The sequence below is a fragment of the Podarcis raffonei genome, chromosome 2 (genome assembly GCF_027172205.1).
Source record: "Podarcis raffonei isolate rPodRaf1 chromosome 2, rPodRaf1.pri, whole genome shotgun sequence".
Classification (NCBI taxonomy): Eukaryota; Metazoa; Chordata; class Lepidosauria; order Squamata; family Lacertidae; genus Podarcis; species Podarcis raffonei.
Genome location: NC_070603.1, coordinates 16,232,380 through 16,251,618, shown reverse-complemented (window position 1 = coordinate 16,251,618; position 19,239 = coordinate 16,232,380). Strand labels below are relative to the sequence as shown.

General features: G+C 47.2%; 1 protein-coding gene across 4 annotated transcripts in view; it reads right to left on the bottom strand.

Annotated features, from left to right (window-relative positions):
• The window catches only part of ASIC1 (acid sensing ion channel subunit 1), a 222,407-nt gene that overhangs the window by 22,028 nt on the left and 181,140 nt on the right, over window positions 1-19,239 (bottom strand). The window contains exon 1 of one of the 4 annotated variants that reach the window (XM_053375080.1): window positions 8,989-10,037. The exons of the other annotated variants lie outside the window; for them this stretch is intronic. Within the exon in view, the coding sequence (XP_053231055.1) occupies window positions 8,989-9,552 (564 nt within the window). The 5' untranslated portion in view covers window positions 9,553-10,037. Of the gene's footprint in view, window positions 1-8,988; window positions 10,038-19,239 lie in introns of those variants that run through there. 4 annotated transcript variants of the gene reach the window in all.

Genomic DNA, 19,239 nt, shown 5'->3' with positions numbered 1-19,239 from the left:
GGATGCATGCAAGTTCTTTTCAAGTAAATCGTTTTATTTCTTGGTTCTATTTGTGGACTAGCCAGTAAACATAAAAGCATTTGCTTTTTTGCGAACGCATAAAGACAGGATGATAAAGCTGTATTAGAGGAAATACGATTTAAAATGATGATTCATGATTCATATGCATCAATAAAGGAAGATTAATTCTATTTCACTAATTGGAAAAATGGTCGGGTAAATGTCTAAACAGGAACTGAACATGCGCAGTTAATGGAAATATGAACGGATGGGAAAATATTAGAAATTAAGTATTTTACTGTGAGCAGCAAGGGAGGGAAAAGAAGCATCTTGGAAGGGGGATGGAAAGTCAATTTTTAAACTGGTGTTAAATTTGAATTAATTTGTTTAAAATTTGGAAAACTAATAAAAAAATCATTGGTTAAAAAAAGCGTTTGCTTTTATAAAGGTCCGATCAGAGTTAAACTTATATGAACATTGTGGACTGTATGAAAAATGAAACATCGCAGAACGAAGGCACCGAACTCAAGGAGACTTCTGCATTGACTTTGAATACTTGCATGTGTTACATTGCCAAGTTGTCTGATCTCCTTAAGTCCACTCACATCAGTGGGAGTCCTACCATGGTGTGAAGTCTTTGTGGCATCTAACCTGCAACCCTGGGGATGTTGGAAGTCAATGAGAGTAAGCCATTCAAAGGGGTGTTAATCATCTGATGAATTATGAATTTGTGTGCCTGGCTGGTGAATTATTAAAAGGCGTTCAGTCTTCATCAAAGTACTCCGGTCTCATGAGCAAGGATTCAAGTCATTCTTATGAAAAATGAATCCCTGAATTTAGCTCTCGGATATACAGAAAGCTCTATTCGTTCTCATGTGCCCAAGTAGTTTAAATGATACAAATCCCTACTTTGCAAGGAAAATGCATCGGAGCAAGGGGCAAGGGCTGGATGATAACTGGTTTTCAACATCGTGATGCATCGTCAGCTAAACATTGTGATATACCGATATACAGTCGTACCTCGGCTCCCAAATGCCTTGGGAGTCGTACGTTCCAGCTCCCGAACGATCGAAAACTGGAAGGGAGTGTTCCAGTTTTTGAACGTTCTTTTGGAAGCGGAACGTTCTGCGGCTTCTGATTGGCTGCAGGAACTTCCTGCAGCCAATCAGAAGCCGTGCTTTGGTTTCCGAACGTTTCGGAAGTCAAATGGACTTCTGGAACGGATTCCGTTCAACTTCCGAGGTATGACAGCATCACAATGTCTGAAATAAAGATGGAACTATGGAGAGGCACTGGCTCCATGTTTTTCCATGCACTGTGATTTTTGCTGGTGCCTACTCTTGCGACTGGGACATGGGTGGCGCTGTGGGTTAAACCACTGAGCCTAGGACTTGCCGATCAGAAGGTCGGCGGTTTGAATTCCCGTGACAGGGTGAGCTCCCATTGCTTGGTCCCTGCTACTGCCAACCTAGCAGTTCGAAAGCATGTCAAAGTGCAAGTAGATAAATAGGTACCGCTCTGGTGGGAAGGTAAACGGCGTTTCTGTGCGCTGCTCTGGTTTGCCAGAAGTGGCTTAGTCATGCTGGCCACATGACCCGGAAGCTGTACGCCAGCTCCCTCGGCCAATAAAGCGAGATGAGCGCCGCAACCCCAGAGTCAGCCACGACTGGACCTAATGGTCAGGGGTCCCTTTACATTTACCTTACTCTTGCGATCGGTTGCAAGAATCCAGAGAACCATTGGCTGGCTTCACGGTTTCCCCCACATTGTGATTTTTGCATAGCACACAAACACACACACCATGATTCACGATATATTGCCACCACAAAAATAATGAAACTGATATGGGCTTCAAACTGGTTTTGGATGCTTTATCAATATATCACCCAGACTTAAAAGGGGGCATGATTACAGTCGTGACATCTATGTCATGAAATACCACTGGAAGGGAAAGAGAAGAGACGCTTCAGTTTTCAAGGATGCTTCCATGGCCATTTGTACATTTGTGCAGCTTCCCTGCCTAGATGCTTCAGGCCTCTTGACTAAAAGGGTGGAAAAGCTGCCCAATTAGTCGAGCATTTCAACAGTCTCAGCTTCCAATATACTTTAAGAACTCTTATCGCTGTGAAGATAGACTTGAAAGCGCATGGCGATGTCTGGCAAAATCTACAAAGCCAGCAGGAGCTCAGCAGCAAGGCTTTCAAAATGCGTTGGGAGGGGCAAATAAATTCTGGTACCGGGAGAAAGATGCACAGAATGGGCTTTTGGATTTACTCAAATTCAAATTTATTAATAAGAGAAGCAAGTGCAGGGTGTAGCCAAGGATATATTCAAGCTGAACAGTGCAGTCCCGAGCATGTCAATAAATTAAGCCCCAGATAATCCGAAAGCTGCAATCACTGAACTCAGTGAGACGTACTTCTATCGGAACATGCTTAGGGTTGAGTTGTTGAGGTGCAACACAATGCACAAAGTATATGTCCAAGTCATGACGTTCAGGACTGCTGCCTAAGTTGCAAAGAGAATGCAGTTCATTTCAAGAGGGAGTTGGGCATGTTTAGCCTGGAGGAAAATTGTGTGTCGGGGGGGGGGGGTAAATACGATCAATATATAAACAAGGATCTTGCAGAAGTAAGAGTTAGAAGCGTCTATTTATTTAAGGAGCCAGGGTCTCTATTTAATGCAAGGGAAGGGTCTGAAATAATACACTTCCCAACCATTCCTGCACAGCTCAGAAAGCATGGGATGGCAGCATAGATGCCAACTCTCTGGTGCCCTAGGTGCCCAAGCACCCAAAAAATCCCCCAGGAAGTTGGCAGAGCACTCACAAATTTTGGTGCCAGGGCCATGCAGGCTGCATGGCACCCACAGCCCTGGGCACCCAAGCTGGGACTCCTGGATGGCAGACATCTGAAGGCACTTTTCTAGCGGACACTGAAATGGTCTCCAAGAGCTACTGGCAAACCTAGAATCAGAATCAGACTAATGATGCTGGATAGCTCAGTTGGTTAGAGTGCAGTGATGATAATGACCAGGTTGTAGGTTCGATCCCTGTAAGGGACAGCTGCATATTCCTGCACTGCAGGTTGTTGGGCTAGATGATCCCTTCCAATTCTATGATTCTTTGTCCTCCAGCCCTGCAGTATTCTGGATACACACATACACATGCCAGGGTCAGCATAGGAGCAAGAAAATGTGTCGGACACATACATATGAACAAACCTCACAAAGTTCAAATCATGCAGTGACTCTTAACCCAGTGGCGGAGGAAGGTGGGTGGGGTCTGCCCTGGATGCCATCCCTGAGGGGGGGTGACATTGCCGTGCCCTCCCTGGGCTGCCGCTCGCTGCTTGCGGCACCCCCCAAGGCTGCCGCTCACCATGCGCAGCACCCTCCGTGGGACGCCGCTCATCGCACATGCACCCCCGGGCCAGCCCTAAGGGTATGTGTGACATTGCTGTGCCCCCCCGGGCCGCTGCTCACGGCACCCCCCATGGCTGCCGCTCACTGTGCACGGCACCCTCTGTGGGATGCCACTCACGGCACACCCTGTGGGACACTGCTCGTTGCACACAGCACCCCCAGGCCATCCCTGAGGGGGGTGACATTGCCGTGCCCTCCCTGGGCTGCCGCTCGCTGCTTGCGGCACCCCCCAAGGCTGCCGCTCACCATGCGCAGCACCCTCCGTGGGACGCCGCTCATCGCACATGCACCCCCGGGCCAGCCCTAAGGGTATGTGTGACATTGCTGTGCCCCCCCGGGCCGCTGCTCACGGCACCCCCCATGGCTGCCGCTCACTGTGCACGGCACCCTCTGTGGGATGCCACTCACGGCACACCCTGTGGGACACTGCTCGTTGCACACAGCACCCCCAGGCCATCCCTGAGGGGGGTGACATTGCCATGCCGCCCCCCTGGGCCAGCTCTCACCATGCGCAGCACCCCCCAGGCCGCTGCTCACCATGCACGGCACCCTGGGGGGCCACTCGCCCTGCCCCCCGGGTGCATGCCACCCCGAGGGCCGGAGCACCTAGCTCTGCCTCTGTCTTAACCATCAGGGATGGGAATTGGGGTTCCTGCCATCTGTTACTGCGAACAAGCCCACCTCGTGGTTGGAAACAGAAGTATGTTAGCAGATCACGAAGAGGCTTAAAGATCTTCCCACACAAGTACCAGAAACAGCTCTGCGGGAGAGAGGCAGCCTGCCTCCAAGTTACTGGTGAACGTGTCGTGCCTCTTGCATGTCACAGCTAAACGTGAGTGAACACAAAGCTCCCACGGCAAGATGTGCAGCCAGATTACATTCATGTTCATTCATAACAAGGTCACACTGAGTGAACTGGGGTGTGCGGCCAAGGAAGCGAGTGTAAAAGACAGCAGCCTGGGGCAGATTCCAGGTTTGCTTTTTATTAGAGAGCATGGCGCTTCGTTTCATGCAGAAGGGATTTGAGAAGAGAAAGGGGGTGGCTAAAACAGTACGGTATATTTAGACCATCGTTCGGAGCGAAAATAAATACACTCATACATTTATTTTTAAAACCCAAACAATACAAACACTCAGATGAACAATCTATCATGAGTCATGATTGCAAATACACTCATAGACCGGCAAGTCATACGGGGGAGGTGGGAATGGGACCATGTCACACAGTTTCCCTTGGGTGGAAATTCCACATCTCTCCTCTTGTTTCATGGCTTCTGTCTACCACAAGATTCAGGCCTAGTTCAGACATACTGCTAAACCATAGTTTCCTGTTTCAGGAACGAGCTGAGGCAAGCCTCTGACATGCACTCCTTCTCTTTTCTCCTCCTTTGCATACGCAAGAAGAAGGCTGAAATATTCTGCTTTCACTTTAGAAATAACCACAGTTCCCTGTGTCACTTGAACTGTGGTAAGCAAGGATCAAATTAGCCAGATGTCCTGACTTGTTGGCTAGCCTGGTTGCAGCAAGCCATGGTTCCCTGTATTCTGAAATCACAGGGAACCGTTGTTAGTCTTAAAGTTGGTTAGTTAGTTCTAAAGTTTAGAATCCTGTAGGGAAGAAGACACTGGCAAAGCAGACACCAGCCGAGAGCAGGATTTAACCCTCTACTAATCCACTGCTGAACTATTTAAATAGCTGAACTATTTAAAATTTTAAAAGATGATGCTGTTAAGGTGCTACACTCAATATGCCAGCAAATTTGGAAAACTCAGCAGTGGCCAGAAGATTGGAGAAGATCAGTCTACATCCCAATCCCAAAGAAGGGCAGTGCCAAAGAATGCTCCAACTACCGCACAATTGCACTCATTTCACACGCTAGTAAGGTTATGCTTAAAATTCTACAAGGAAGGCTCAAACAGTATGTGGATCGAGAACTCCCAGAAGTGCAAGCTGGATTTAGAAGAGGCAGAGGAACCAGAGACCAAATTGCAAACATGCGCTGGATTATGGAGAAAGCTAGAGAGTTCCAGAAAGACATCTACTTCTGCTTCATTGACTATGCAAAAGCCTTTGACTGTGTCGACCACAGCAAACTATGGCAAGTTCTTAAAGAAATGGGAGTGCCTGATCACCTCATCTGTCTCCTGAGAAATCTCTATGTGGGACAAGAAGCTACAGTTAGAACTGGATATGGAACAACTGATTGGTTCAAAATTGGGAAAGGCGTACGACAAGGCTGTATTTTGTCTCCCTGCTTATTTAATTTATACGCAGAATACATCATGCGAAAGGCTGGGCTGGATGAATCCCAAGCTGGAATTAAGATTGCCGGAAGAAATATCAACAACCTCAGATATGCAGATGACACAACCTTGATGGCAGAAAGTGAGGAGGAATTAAAGAACCTTTTAATGAGGGTGAAAGAGGAGAGCGCAAAATATGGTCTGAGGCTCAACATCAAAAAAACGAAGATCATGGCCACTGGTCCCATCACCTCCTGGCAAATAGAAGGGGAAGAAATGGAGGCAGTGAGAGATTTTACTTTCTTGGGCTCCATGATCACTGCAGATGGTGACAGCAGCCACGAAATTAAAAGACGCCTGCTTCTTGGGAGAAGGGCAATGACAGGCCTAGACAGCATCTTGAGAAGTAGAGACGTCACCTTGCCAACAAAGGTCCGTATAGTTAAGGCCATGGTTTTCCCAGTAGTGATGTATGGAAGTGAGAGCTGGACCATAAAGAAGGCTGATCGCCGAAGAATTGATGCTTTTGAATTCTGGTGCTGGAGAAGACTCTTGAGAGTCCCATGGACTGCAAGAAGATCAAACGCATCCATTCTTAATGAAATCAGCCCTGAGTGCTCACTGGAAGGACAGATCGTGAAGCTGAGGCTCCAGTACTTTGGCCACCTCATGAGAAGAGAAGACTCCCTGGAGAAGACACTGATGCTGGGAAAGATGGAGGGCACAAGGAGAAGGGGGCGACAGAGGATGAGATGGTTGGATAGTGTTCTCGAAGCCACAAACATGAGTCTGACCAAACTGCGGGAGGTAGTGGAGGACAGAGGTGCCTGGCGTGCTCTGGTCCATGGGGTCACGAAGAGTCGGACACGACTAAACGACTAAACAACAGCAACAACAATCCACTGCTGAGCAGGTAGTACTTTCCTGCTGGGTGCTGCTTTGCTTTGGGTACATTTCCTGTGGGGAAACACACTGCAGAAACAGACTCCCTCCTCCACCCAAGGGTCAACTTTGACATGTGGGTGGGACCACCCTGTTGGGATGCATGCAGGGAAATGGGGGCATTTGGCAGGCCCCCAGCTGGCTCCAGCCACCGGCCGGCAGCCGGGCGATCTCCAGTTCTCAGAACAGCATCAAACAGCGACACAAGCCTCAGATACCTTTAGAGACTTGGCACGCTCTAGTCAGCAGAGTGAATAACTTCTCACAACGGAAGTGGTGGACAGAGACATGTGTAAGGATTATTTACAGGTGTTTATTAAGCATAGTTCAGGAACAAAGGAAAAAACATGTCTGCTTCCCTTCTTGTCCAAGCACACAGCAATATAGCAAAAGCAATATACAAACGGAAGTTCCCAGCAGACTTGTGCTGGAAGTAAACAAGCGTGTGACACACAACAGTCACGCCTGTTCCTTTTAAGGTGGAACGGAACTATATCCTAACACACCCACCTATCATTCACCTGGCACAATCAGATGAGTGATTATGAAGAAGCAGCACATGGGTGGGAAGAGGATTATGAGACGCCAAAGCTCACATAGGTTTGCTTCTGCGATGTGAAACCATGATTTAACATTACATCTGCAGCAGACCTCAAGAGCCAGGCCCCCCACCACGCTTGCCAGTGCCAGTCTCTAAATCCCTTTGATGAAGGCCATGAAACGTTCTGCGCTGAAACCCTGGACAGCAAGGCAGAACTACTTCAGCCGTTCTTAACATGGGTATTAAACTGGAAAAGACCCTGATGTTGGGAAAGATGGAGGGCACAAGGAGAAGGGGACGACAGAGGACGAGATGGTTGGACAGTGTTCTCGAAGCTACCAGCATGAGTTTGACCAAACTGCGGGAGGCAGTGGAAGACAGGAGTGCCTGACGTGCTCTGGTCCATGGGGTCACGAAGAGTCGGACACGTCTAAAGGACTAAACAACAACAATATCGACGGGATGCTGTTGATTTTCAAATGCTGCTTCTCGGTTACCATCGTTTTAGATTGGCCTGGTGCCCCTTAAGGGTGTGACCCACATTCCTAAATTGTCCAAGAACATTATAAAGGGTGCCTCTTGTTTCAGAACACCCTTGGCCCCTTAACAGTAGAACAGATGCCAGGGACACTGAGAACTCTTATTTCTGAATTCTGGTTGAGCAGCCATACTTTAACAACTCCTTGTTTTCAGCACCCGCAGGCTGCAATCTGCAACTCATCATTTAAGGTCTCTGTGTGTAGCATTTCTGATAGTCCTCTATCAACACACTTGCTACAATACTATCCTTCCAACTATTCATCATATCATCCCATACTTAGTGGTGGCAGGTTATAATCCAGAAATTCTTCTTGTGCCTTGAAATCTGCCTGAATTAGAAAATGCAGCTTCTGACACCTGCCCCCTTCCTTTCCATCCATCCCCTCCCCTGTAGTGAGCAGGATCCACAGCAACACAGCTGGCAGGTGTGAGGAGCCAATAAAGGAGAGGAAAAAATCAGTTGGGAGGAGTCATAGCTGCCTCACCTTCGGCAGCGGACTCGGAAGTACAAGGGGCAAATCTCTGGGTTGCATCCTGGTTACTTTACCTATACTCTGCTCCCTTTCCTTCGCTTTCTCTCGTCCCATTAAGTAGTTAGACAGCCACCTCCTTAGTCTAGAGTTGGACTAACTCTGCTCCAGTTTGCAAACAAGATTAAATTATGGAATTCAACAAATATTCATACTTGTGGTTATTTTTGCCTAATATGTTCTGCTTTCAGGTTTCGAGCTTTGAAATAATGTGGAATTCTTGGGGGGAATGGTAGGGTTGGGAGATGTGAAATATGTCCTCCTGTTCTAACCACAAAAGGCCCACTGAGCCCCCACTTCTGGTTGCATGCTATTAACATTCAAAAGAGCCAGAAACTCGCTGAAATTCCCAAAACAGTAAATGGTGCACCACACATTGCCAAGCTATATGTTTGCAGACCATGTACGGGCACAATACTGTCTTAACTTATTGTTATACACACACACACACACACACACACACACAAAACGTTAGCATGAAAAGACTGCCACAGCTCTGCAAAGAAGCAAACCTTTTATTCCTCAACAATTCCCAATGCATTTGGCGCCAACCTTTCATTCCGGCCTGCCAAGGAGATACTCACACCTTCTGGGGACATGGCAAAATTCGAGGGCCCTTTACCATGTTGAAACAGCCGTTCTGCAATTGCACGGTACACAACGCATCTCTAAGGCCCATCCCACCTATAACACTCTGCCCTTCCTCACCCCCGGCTCCGGTGGGGCAGCTGGCCTCCCCAAGACCCCCCTTCCCCTGCCCTGACTCACAGTTGTGAAGTTGTGGGGGCCGCAGCGCTCGCCTTGGAAGCGGCAAGAGAGGAGCATCTCTTCCAGCTGGTGGCCCAACCTGTCGAGCAAGCGCCGCGTGGACTGCTCCTGCGGCGGCAAAGGCGGCAGGTAGTGGGAGAAGTTGAGCAGGCTCCCCAGCCAGAGCCACCGGGGGTCCCGCGTCACGGCCCCCACGGCCGGCACGGGCTGCAGGTCCTTGTTGAGGAGCCCCAGCCAGTAGCCGCTCAGGTGGAGGTCTGCCCGGCTCATGCGGCGCAGGAGGAGCAAGTTGTTGTTGCAGAGAGTCACAGCCGGAAAGGTGAGCTGGCGGGCGTAGAGGAGGTGGACCTTGGTATGGACAGGCCAAGAGAGCAGGTAGCGGATGCGGTTGGAGGACCAGGTGGCCAGCAAGGCCACAGAGCCCAGGAACGCCAGGAGCCAGAAGGCCCGGCGAGGGCACGACCGGTGTCCCGAGAGGACATGGCGGAGCCCGTGGAACTTCGTCTGCTCCAGGAGATAGAAGAGGGGTGAGTGGGTGGCACAACCAGACCAGCCGCCTTCCATGTCGCCAAGAAGAGGGTTGAAGAGGAGCTCCCTCGAGCTTGTCTCCCGTCCGCACTCCTCGCCACATCAGCTCATCTCCCTGCTTCTTTCCTAATGATCTCTCGCTCAACTTCGACTGTCAGAGAGAGGCCAAGCTGGGAGATGCGGAGCGCGTCTGCCTGCAGCTTCCTTGAGCAGGAGCGGCTAGCAGCATCTACGGGTTCCAAAAGAGGCGGCTGTGCCTAGGGGGGAGCTGTTTGGCTCAGGCATCGGAAGAGCCACCTAGAGCATGCCAGAGGCAGGGAGAGAGCGGCAAGGAGGGGAGATCCAGGGAGATGCAATAGCAAAGGAAAGAGAGAGAGACAGAGGCAGAGAGACAAGAGAGAGAGGCGGGAGCTTGGGATGGGAAGTGTTGACAAGGAGGGAAAAGACACAGATATTAGGGTGCTGGAGGAGGGAACAATGCAGAGGGAGAGAGAGGCAGAGACAGAGAGAGAGAGCATGTATGTGCTTTGGGAGGAAATGGCGCCTGAGAGTCAGCAAGATAAGTCCAAGTGCAGCCCTGCCCCCCTGCTGTCAGCTCAATTGACTGAAGAGATTCTTCTCAGCTAGCAACAAATGCCCTTAAACTCTTTGGCTGCAGCAGTCTGCAGCAACCACCTCCCCACCCTGCGACAACATCCACTCATGGCCCCCCTCTCGTCAGCATGCCATGTGCTGCTCAGTCTCTACAACTACTGCACTGGCTCCCCTCCTCTATGTGCACCCACAAGATGGGGCAGGCACAGTGCAGCAGGTGCAGCCTGGAAGGCGAGCTCCCTTGTATTTGCGGCAGGGATCCCAGATATTGGCAGGAGTGCTATTTACACATAGTTACATGATCGGGCGGGGGGGGGGCACGGGTGGCGCTGTGGGTTAAACCACAGAGCCTAGGGTTTGCCGATCAGAAGGTCAGCGGTTCAAATCCCCGTGACGGGGTAAGCTCCCGTTGCTCGATCCCAGCTCCTGCCAACCTAGCAGTTTGAAAGCATGTCAAAATGCAAGTAGATAAATAGGTACCACTCTGGCGGGAAGGTAAACGGCGTTTCTGTGTGCTGCTCTGGTTTGCCAGAAGTGATTTAGTCATGCTGGCCACATGACCCGGAAGCTGTACGCCGGCTCCCTCGGCCAGTAAAGTGAGATGAGCGCCGCAACCCCATAGTCAGCCACGACTGGACCTAACAGTCAGCGGTCCCTTTACCTTTATCTTACATGATCAGGGAGTATCAAGAGGATCGTACACTTAATTTAGACGACGCAGGGTTTGTTTTCTATTCACTGCAACCGGAAATCAAGGGGCTCAAAGGTAGTCTCCTGGCACAATCCTGTGCATGTTTATTCAGAAGGAAGCCCCCCATCTCTGCTCCGTACCCATGTATGTATACATCTACCAGTTGAGGACAACTCTTTTGGAGCTCTTCACAATCTCTTCTTGTTTCAACAACGCTGAACCATCAACCCTCTTGACCACCTCGATGCTCACCCCTGAGTTGAGATCATTTATGAGCAAGTTAAAAAGCACAGGTCCTTATGGGACTCTAGGCCCCTCCACTGGGAGAACTGTCCAGTTATCCCTATTCCCTGTGACTTAAGCAATCCACAAGAGGACCTCTCTTCTGATTCCATGACTGCTAAGCTTACGCAGGAGTCTTTGGCGAGGTGTGTTGTCAACAGGCTTTTGATAGTCCAAGTACACTTTATCAACCAGATCAACTGTATTAATATGATTGTTGTCACTCTCAAAGAACTCTGGTAGATTATTGTGACAGCGCTGACCCGCCTTGGTCACAATGTGGTGGAAAAGTGGGATACAAATCATATATATATATATATATATATATGATTTTATTAGAGTTTATAAAGAGGAACATGAAGCTTAATATCAAATATCAAATATCTAAATAAGATAAAAACAGAGAGAAGGGGGGAGAGAGAGAAAGAGATCCAGAAAAAGAAATAGAAAAGGGATTAAAAGAGAGAGAAAGAAAAATAAAGTTCAGAAACTAAAGAACTTCCGATTCTTTGTCTGTCTACAATATTCACTCCATCCACTTAAATACAACACTCAACAACGCCACTTTCTATAAATAAACATTGTCTTCAATCCTCAAATTCAAATGTCACTATTTCTTTTTCATGCAAAGAGTCCAGGAGAGTTTTCCAGTCTTTAGTAAATGTCAACAAGGACTTTTCTCTGATTAAGCAGGTGAATTTCCCCATCTCAGTTAAGTCCGTTAATTTCAACAACCCTTCTGAAAGGTGGGCTACAAATCTAACAAACACTTAAGGTTGCTCCTTGCTTTGAGGACATTTTCCTTCTCCTGGGTGTTGACGGAGTCCCATAATAATAATAGTAGTAGTAGTAATTTATTTATACCCCGCCCATCAGGCTGGGCTTCCCCAGCCACTTTGTGCGGCTTCCAAAAAAAATATTAAAATACTGTAATACATCAAACATTAAAAGCTTCCCTAAACAGGGCTGCTATAAAGGCACTGCTGTCCAGCCAGGACTTAACTTTTCCTTCTTCAACAAAAAGCATAGTGCTCCTTTCCTTCTCAGTAGTGCTAGCTTTTTGCAGGGTGATGATGCCACCTAGTGACTACTGAATGTATATGTACGGTAGTTTATGCCACCAAAGAATAAGTGAAGTCAGAGATCTTCCCACATACAAAAGGGATGCAGTGGGCAATATTTAGGGATTTGGGAGGTTAGGAATGGGGAAGGTGGAGGTGAGGAAATCTTCATCCCCCCCCCTTAGGAGGACCAAGGGTTCATGTAGAACCAAATACTGACCCAACAAGGAGAACCAACAATGGAAACCTGAGCTGGCGTAAGTTAAATGTCAAAAGTGAAATTTGAAAATGTCCAGAAAGTCCTATTCCAGTTGTGAAATTTTGCCAAAGGTTCAGTTGGTGCAAGAATTCTATTTCCGCTGTAGACAACAAAGTCCAGAGTCTATTGGGATGGGATAAGAATTGCAATCTTCTTTTTTCCAAATTTTGTATTTATACATTTCAAATTTATACACTTCACAGATTTTACAATCCATTTAACATTTCAAAATTTGACTTCCTTCCCCCTCTTTCTGCGGTTCCTTAAATTTCTTTTTTAATCTCTTGTGTATATCCAAATTTATTTAATTGCTCATTTAATCATCTACTGTAAATATATACTCTTATAAAACTGCAGGTTATTACAATGATCCTGCTAATGTTTTTATCTGTTTACAATTTATCTGTAAATATTCAATAAAGCATTTCCATTATTTTAGAAAGATTCTGTTATCTTGATTTCTTATTCTTCCGGTAAGTTTTGCCATTTCTGCATATTCCATAAGTTTTTGTATCTGTTCTTCCTTTACTGGGACTTCTGCTTCTTTCCATTTTGGGGCAAGGTTATGAACTGCAATCTGCCCTTCGCCACGTAAGACAAGAGCCCTGTTGGAACAGCCAAAAGACCTGCCTAGTCCAGCACACTGAGAAGCACAGTGGCCAACCACTGAGCTCTAGAAAGCCAACAAGTGAGACTTGAGGACAGCAGCCCTGAACCTGGAGAGCTCATATAGATGGGGGAAATCTGTGCCGCTCCTGCTCTTGTTGAAGTCTAACTCCCATTAGACCAGCATGGCCAATGTTCAAAGATGGCGCAAGTTGTAGTCCAGAAAAATCTAGAGGACCATAGGTCATCTCCCCCCCCCCCCAATTCCTAAATACAGGCATTGTGGCTAATAGCCATTAATAGATGTATCTTCCATGAATGTGTCTAACCTTTTCAAAGGCATCTAAACTGGTACCCATCATCAGGGCCAGCCCTATCGTTAGGCAGAGTAAGGTGACCACCTCGGGTGGCAAATGCTGGGTTGGACGGGCACTGGGGGCTTCTCCCCAGCTGTTTTCCCTGAGTCCCTACTTGCCCACTGTGGCAGAGTTGAAGTGGCCTACACTGAAGTAAGATTCTTCTGCCAGTCTAGCCAACATACATATGTGGAACTGAGGTGGGCACGAACTTGTCCTTTGCCTCAGGCAGCTAGAAGTCTTGGGCTGCTCCTGCCCATCATTACCTCTTGTGTCAGCAAATTCCGTACATTCATCATATTCTGTGTGAAGGTGCTCCTGTTTTCTGGTGTTGGCATTACTGGATAACCCTGCAGCTCAGTGCTTGTGAGAGAGGGGAATAAAAAAAGTCTCTATCCACTTCCTCCACGCTATGAAGCAATCACAATTCCCTCTCACAATCACCTTCTTTCTAAACTGGAAATCCCTGAGCGCTGTAGCTGTTCCTCATAGGAGCATTCTGGGATCAAATCAGAACCTGGGACAGCTCCTGCAAATCTGGGATGGTCCCTGGAAAATAGGGACATTTGGAGGGTCTGCGAGAGGGTAAAGCAGGGGTCAGCAACCTTTTTCAGCCGTGGGCTGGTCCAATGTCCCTCAGACCATGTGGTGGGCCGGACTATACAGTGGTACCTCGGGTTAGGAACTTATTTCGTTCCGGAGGTCTGTTCTTAACCTGAAACTGTTCTTAACCTGAAGCACCACTTTAGCTAATGGGACCTCCTGCTGCTGCCGTGCCGCTGGAGCACAATTTCTGTTTTCATCCTGAAGCAAAGTTCTTAACCCGAGGTACTATTTCTGGGTTAGCGGAGTCTGTAACCTGAAGCATCTGTAACCCGAGGTACCACAAAAAAGAACGAATTCCTATGCCCCACAAATAACCCAGAGATGCATTTTAAATAAAAGGACACATTCTACTCATGTAAAAACACGCTGATTCCCGGACCATCCGTGGGCCGGATTGAGAAGGTGATTGGGCCGCATCCAGCCCACAGGCCTTAGGTTGCCTACCCCTGGGGTAAAGGGACTGACTCCCCTTTGCCAACAAGCCGAGCCAGATTTAGGTTTGATGAGGCCCTAAGCTACTGAAGCTAATGAAGCCCTTTAAATGTCCAGCTGTCCTTTGTCAACAACAAAATGTCGCTGATTTTTGTGTTGAATATATGCTGTATGCTAATTTATGGACCTAATAGGTATCTAGGTGACAGCAGCCACGAAATTAAGAGACGCCTGCTTCTTGGGAGGAAAGCAATGACCAACCTAGACAGCATCTTAAAAAGTAGAGACATCACCTTGCCAACAAAGGTCTGTATAGCAAAAGCTATGGTTTTCCCAGTAGTGATGTATGGAAGTGAGAGCTGGACCATAAAGAAGGCTGATCGCCGAAGAATGGATGCTTTTGAATTATGGTGCTGGAGGAGACTCTTGAGAGTCCCATGGACTGCAAGAAGATCAAACACATCCATTCTTAAGGAAATCAGCCCTGAGTGCTCACTGGAAGGACAGATCGTGAAGCTGAGGCTCCAATACTTTGGCCACCTCATGAGAAGAGAAGACTCCCTGGAAAAGACCCTGATGTTGGGAAAGATGGAGGGCACAAGGAGAAAGGGACGACAGAGGACAAGATGGTTGGATAGTGTCTTCGAAGCTACAAACATGAGTCTGACCAAACTGCGGGAGGCAGTGGAAGACAGAAGTGCCTGGCGTGCTCTGGTCCATGGGGTCACGAAGAGTCGGACACGACTAAAGGACTAAACAACAACAATAGGTATCTAAAGCCATTTGCACATGTTGCCATGCAACCAGTCCATGCAGAATGTAGGCACCCTATATATAGAAATGAGCAAACCAGAGGTATTTCAGGGAGCAGGCTAGCAGGCGGGGCCCATTACTTACATCATAGGAGCATACACAACACAAAACACTGTTGCTGTATGTAGGTTTTAATTTTATTTGTTTTTTATTTTTAAACATCCAGATTTTTTTCCTTTACATTTTTGGTGGGCCCCCAAGCTATAGCTTGTTTATCTTATACGTAAATCTGGCGCCGCTAACAAAGCATGCATATCTATGCATGTACAGCACATTTATATGTACACATCAGCAAACATCAATTTGTGCACATAATTTGTGGTGGGCGGAGGCCTGGTACACAACCGTGGATGCCCGGGGCCATGGGTCGCATGCAGCATGCATGGCCCTGGCACTGAAATTTGTGGGTGCTCGGGCACCCAGGGCCCCAGGAAGTTGGCATCTATGACCTGGCATATCCACCCTGCTGCTGCTTCCCTGTTATCTGCAATTACTGCATGTCCTCCCTTGTAAGGTCATATTTTACAGCCTTTACTTACTCAAACATTAACAACACCTAATAGCAAAGGCACAGCAATTATGGCTTATTGCCAGCGAGTTATTTAACTAGGTTGTTTTGCTGATGATAGTGGCTCTTAAACCACTTGAGCAATATTCAAGGTTCAGTAGTCTTCATCTCGGCAGCAAATGCAGTAAATTCGATGGGTCCAGGAGGGGTACGGCATGCACTTGCCAATTATGGCCACCAGAGGGGATTATACCAGCAGGAAACGAGAAGTTTCTGAAAGTCCATACGATGGAACAGGGAGCTTTAAGAACTCAGAAGGAAGGTGCAAAATACAGAATGCATGAGCCATCAGAGAGGGTGGAAAATCTATATGCACACCAGGGATATGTGTGCATGTCACACTCCTGAGGATGAGAATATTAAGTTCCCAAGTGCCCCTATTTTCCAGGGACAATCCCAGATTTAGAGAAGCCGTCCCGGTTTCTGATTTGATCCCAGAATGCCCCACTTTTCCTTAGGACGTCCCTATTTTCATCGGAGAAATGTTGGAGGGTATGGAGTTATGCGACCCTTGAGCCAAGGAGGTAACTGTGCAGCCTTGAGAAGACATCTTAAGGCAAGCCTGTATAGGGAGGGTTTTTCATGTTTAATGTTTTGTTATAAAACCAAAACCATCAGTTGGAACCTGGAGGTTCAATCCCCGTAAGGGACAGCTGCATATTCCTGTATTGCAGGGGGTTGGAATGGATGATCCAACAGCTTCCAACTCGACAATTCTAATAAATAATAATAATAATAATAATAAATTTTATTTATATTCCGCCCTCCCCAGCCGAAGCCGGGCTCAGGGCGGCTAACAATAATAAAACAGTACAACACAACACAACACTCTAAAATCATTCATTATAAAATTAATTCAAATTAATAATAATAATAATAATAATAATGATAATAATAATAATAATAATAATTTATTATTTATACCCCGCCCATCTGGCTAGGTTTCCCCAGCCACTCTGGGCGGCTTCCAACAGAATATTAAAATACAATAGTCTATTAAACATTAAAAGCTTCCCTATGTGAGTCTATATCCCTATGTTCTTAATTAACCCTCTTCCCTTGCCCAAGGTCCCAAGGCAACCGAACGACACACTTTATATGCTATACGGGGACACAATACACTACAGGAGATCTGCAGCAGCAGAAAGATTGTTTTAAATTTAGAGGAAAGTTTAGCCTTGAACTCTGTCTGGGTTCCCAGTGAGGATCTCATCGAGTCACCTCTGCTGTCCTTGGCCACAGAAAGGGGACTCTTGCGATATTGATCAGCCAGCTCAAGTGTCTGCTTCTGTGAGCATGCAACTCTTTCTTAAAGGGGCCACGAGGCCCCAAAATGATCTGACCTATCAGATGGAGGTTTGCGTGCTTATGACACAGGATAAGCACTCCATAGGCAAGGTAGGGGGCCACTGTCTCTGGGACCAGAGGTAGGAGATTAATTTGGCTATTTCCGATCTTCAGACAGTAGTAATATAGGGTTGTATCCGACGTTAGTCCAACTCAAGAGCAGATCCACCGAAGTTAAAGGGCATGACTGAGTTAGGTCCATTAATTCCAGTGGGTCTACTCTGAGTAGGACTTAGTTAAGGGGTCACCAACCCAGCACCCCTGTGCAAATTATCTGCACAATATCTGTGAAATGGTTGCCTGTTGCTTCTGCCTGTTGTTTTCCACCATCCCCGCCTCATCAAAACACTTTTCCTGCTTCTTATTTTCCAGACAGAAATTCAACAGGTTAAGCATTTTCTCATAAGGAAACACAACCTTGGGGGAAAGCTTCATGACGATTGTACAGGCAGCCCCCTTATGTACATTCCATTTGTGTGCGATTGCATTTACAAGGGTCCTTGCAAATGAAATAAATAAATTGATTACCCAGAAGTGAGCAAGGGAAGGCATGTTAGGTGACTGCAGCACACATGAGTCCTTTTCTCTCTCTCTCTCTCTTTCTCTCTCTCTCTCTCTCTCTCTCTCTCTCTCTCTCTCTCTTAGGCCTTGGGGGCCCAGAACGTAATCCCCACGTAAGTGGGGGAGCCCTCTAATTTTATATTATGCCATAACTCCCCTGACATCCATATTGTGACTGATGCCACCAGCACACTTTCAAAATTCAAAATGTGACACCTGGTCCACAAAGGTCGGCAACCCCTGACGTAGTTGGATACAACCCTTAGCCTGATCTCCTAGACCAACGGCTGCCTATCACTTTCTTGGCCCATTCGTATCTGTGATGAAATAGGCCTCGGTCCTATATACCTGAAGTAGCATCTTCACCCCCATCGTCCAGCCTGGATACTAAGGTCCAGCTCCGAGGGTCTTCTGGTGGTTCCTTCACTGCGAGAAGTTACCGTATTTTTCGCTCTATAACTCGCACCCAACCATAACACGCACGTAGTTTTTAGAGGAGGAAAATCCGTAGGCATGCCACCCGTGCATAACACGCACAGACATTTCCCCTTACTTTTTAGAAGGAAAAAAGTGAGTGTTATGGTGCAAAAAATACGGTAGGTTACAGGGAACCAGGCAGAGGGCCTTCTCGGAAGTGACACCCGCCCTGTGGAATGCCCTCCCATCAGATGTCAAGGAAATAAACAACTCTCTGACTTTCAGAAGACATCTGAAGGCAGCCCTGTTTAGGGAAGCTTTTAATGTTTAATGCTGTATCATGTTTTTAATATCTGGTTGGGAGCCGCCCAGAGTGGTTGGGGAAACCCAGCCAGGTGGGTGGGGTATAAGTAAAAACATTATTATTATTGTTATTGTTGTTATTGTTATTATTATTGGTATTGTAGAGTGGGAAGGGACCCTGAGGATCATCTAGTCCAACCCCCTGCAATGCAGGAATATGCCACTGTCCCATATGGGGATCGAACCTGCAACCTTGACATTATCAGTACCACGCTCTAACCAACTGAGCTATCCAGCCAGCTAAACTTAAAAAAGAAGAGGACAAAAGTAGGCAGGTGTGCATAAAATCTGCATAGGTTAATACATGTGTATAGATGCAAATTTAGAATTAACAACAACAATAGGAATAGAAATACAATCCCAGCTCCCCATAGTGCGTCCAGCTGATCAGTCTGCTGTCTGGGTGATGGCACTGAAAGGCAACTTCAGAGTCACCCTTGCTCTCCTTTTAATTTAATTTGTTTTTGAAGTGGGCTTGGGCCGGACAGCTGTGCACACAGAGGACTGTCCTCTGTAAGGAACGACTCATGTCTGCTCTAGACATACAAAAAACACACCCAGACAGGCTCAAGCACTCATCATGTAGGATTAGCTCATTCCCGGTAATAGGATCTCCTTTACTTTTCCCGTTTCCCCCCACACTGTCCTGAAAGACGTATCTATTCTGTAGGTCTTCAGCACATCCTCAGAGGGTGATCTCAACCTGTCACTATATCTGGGTGGGGATTCAATCACAAACCAGCAAATTCAGGTTACGCAACTGTGCA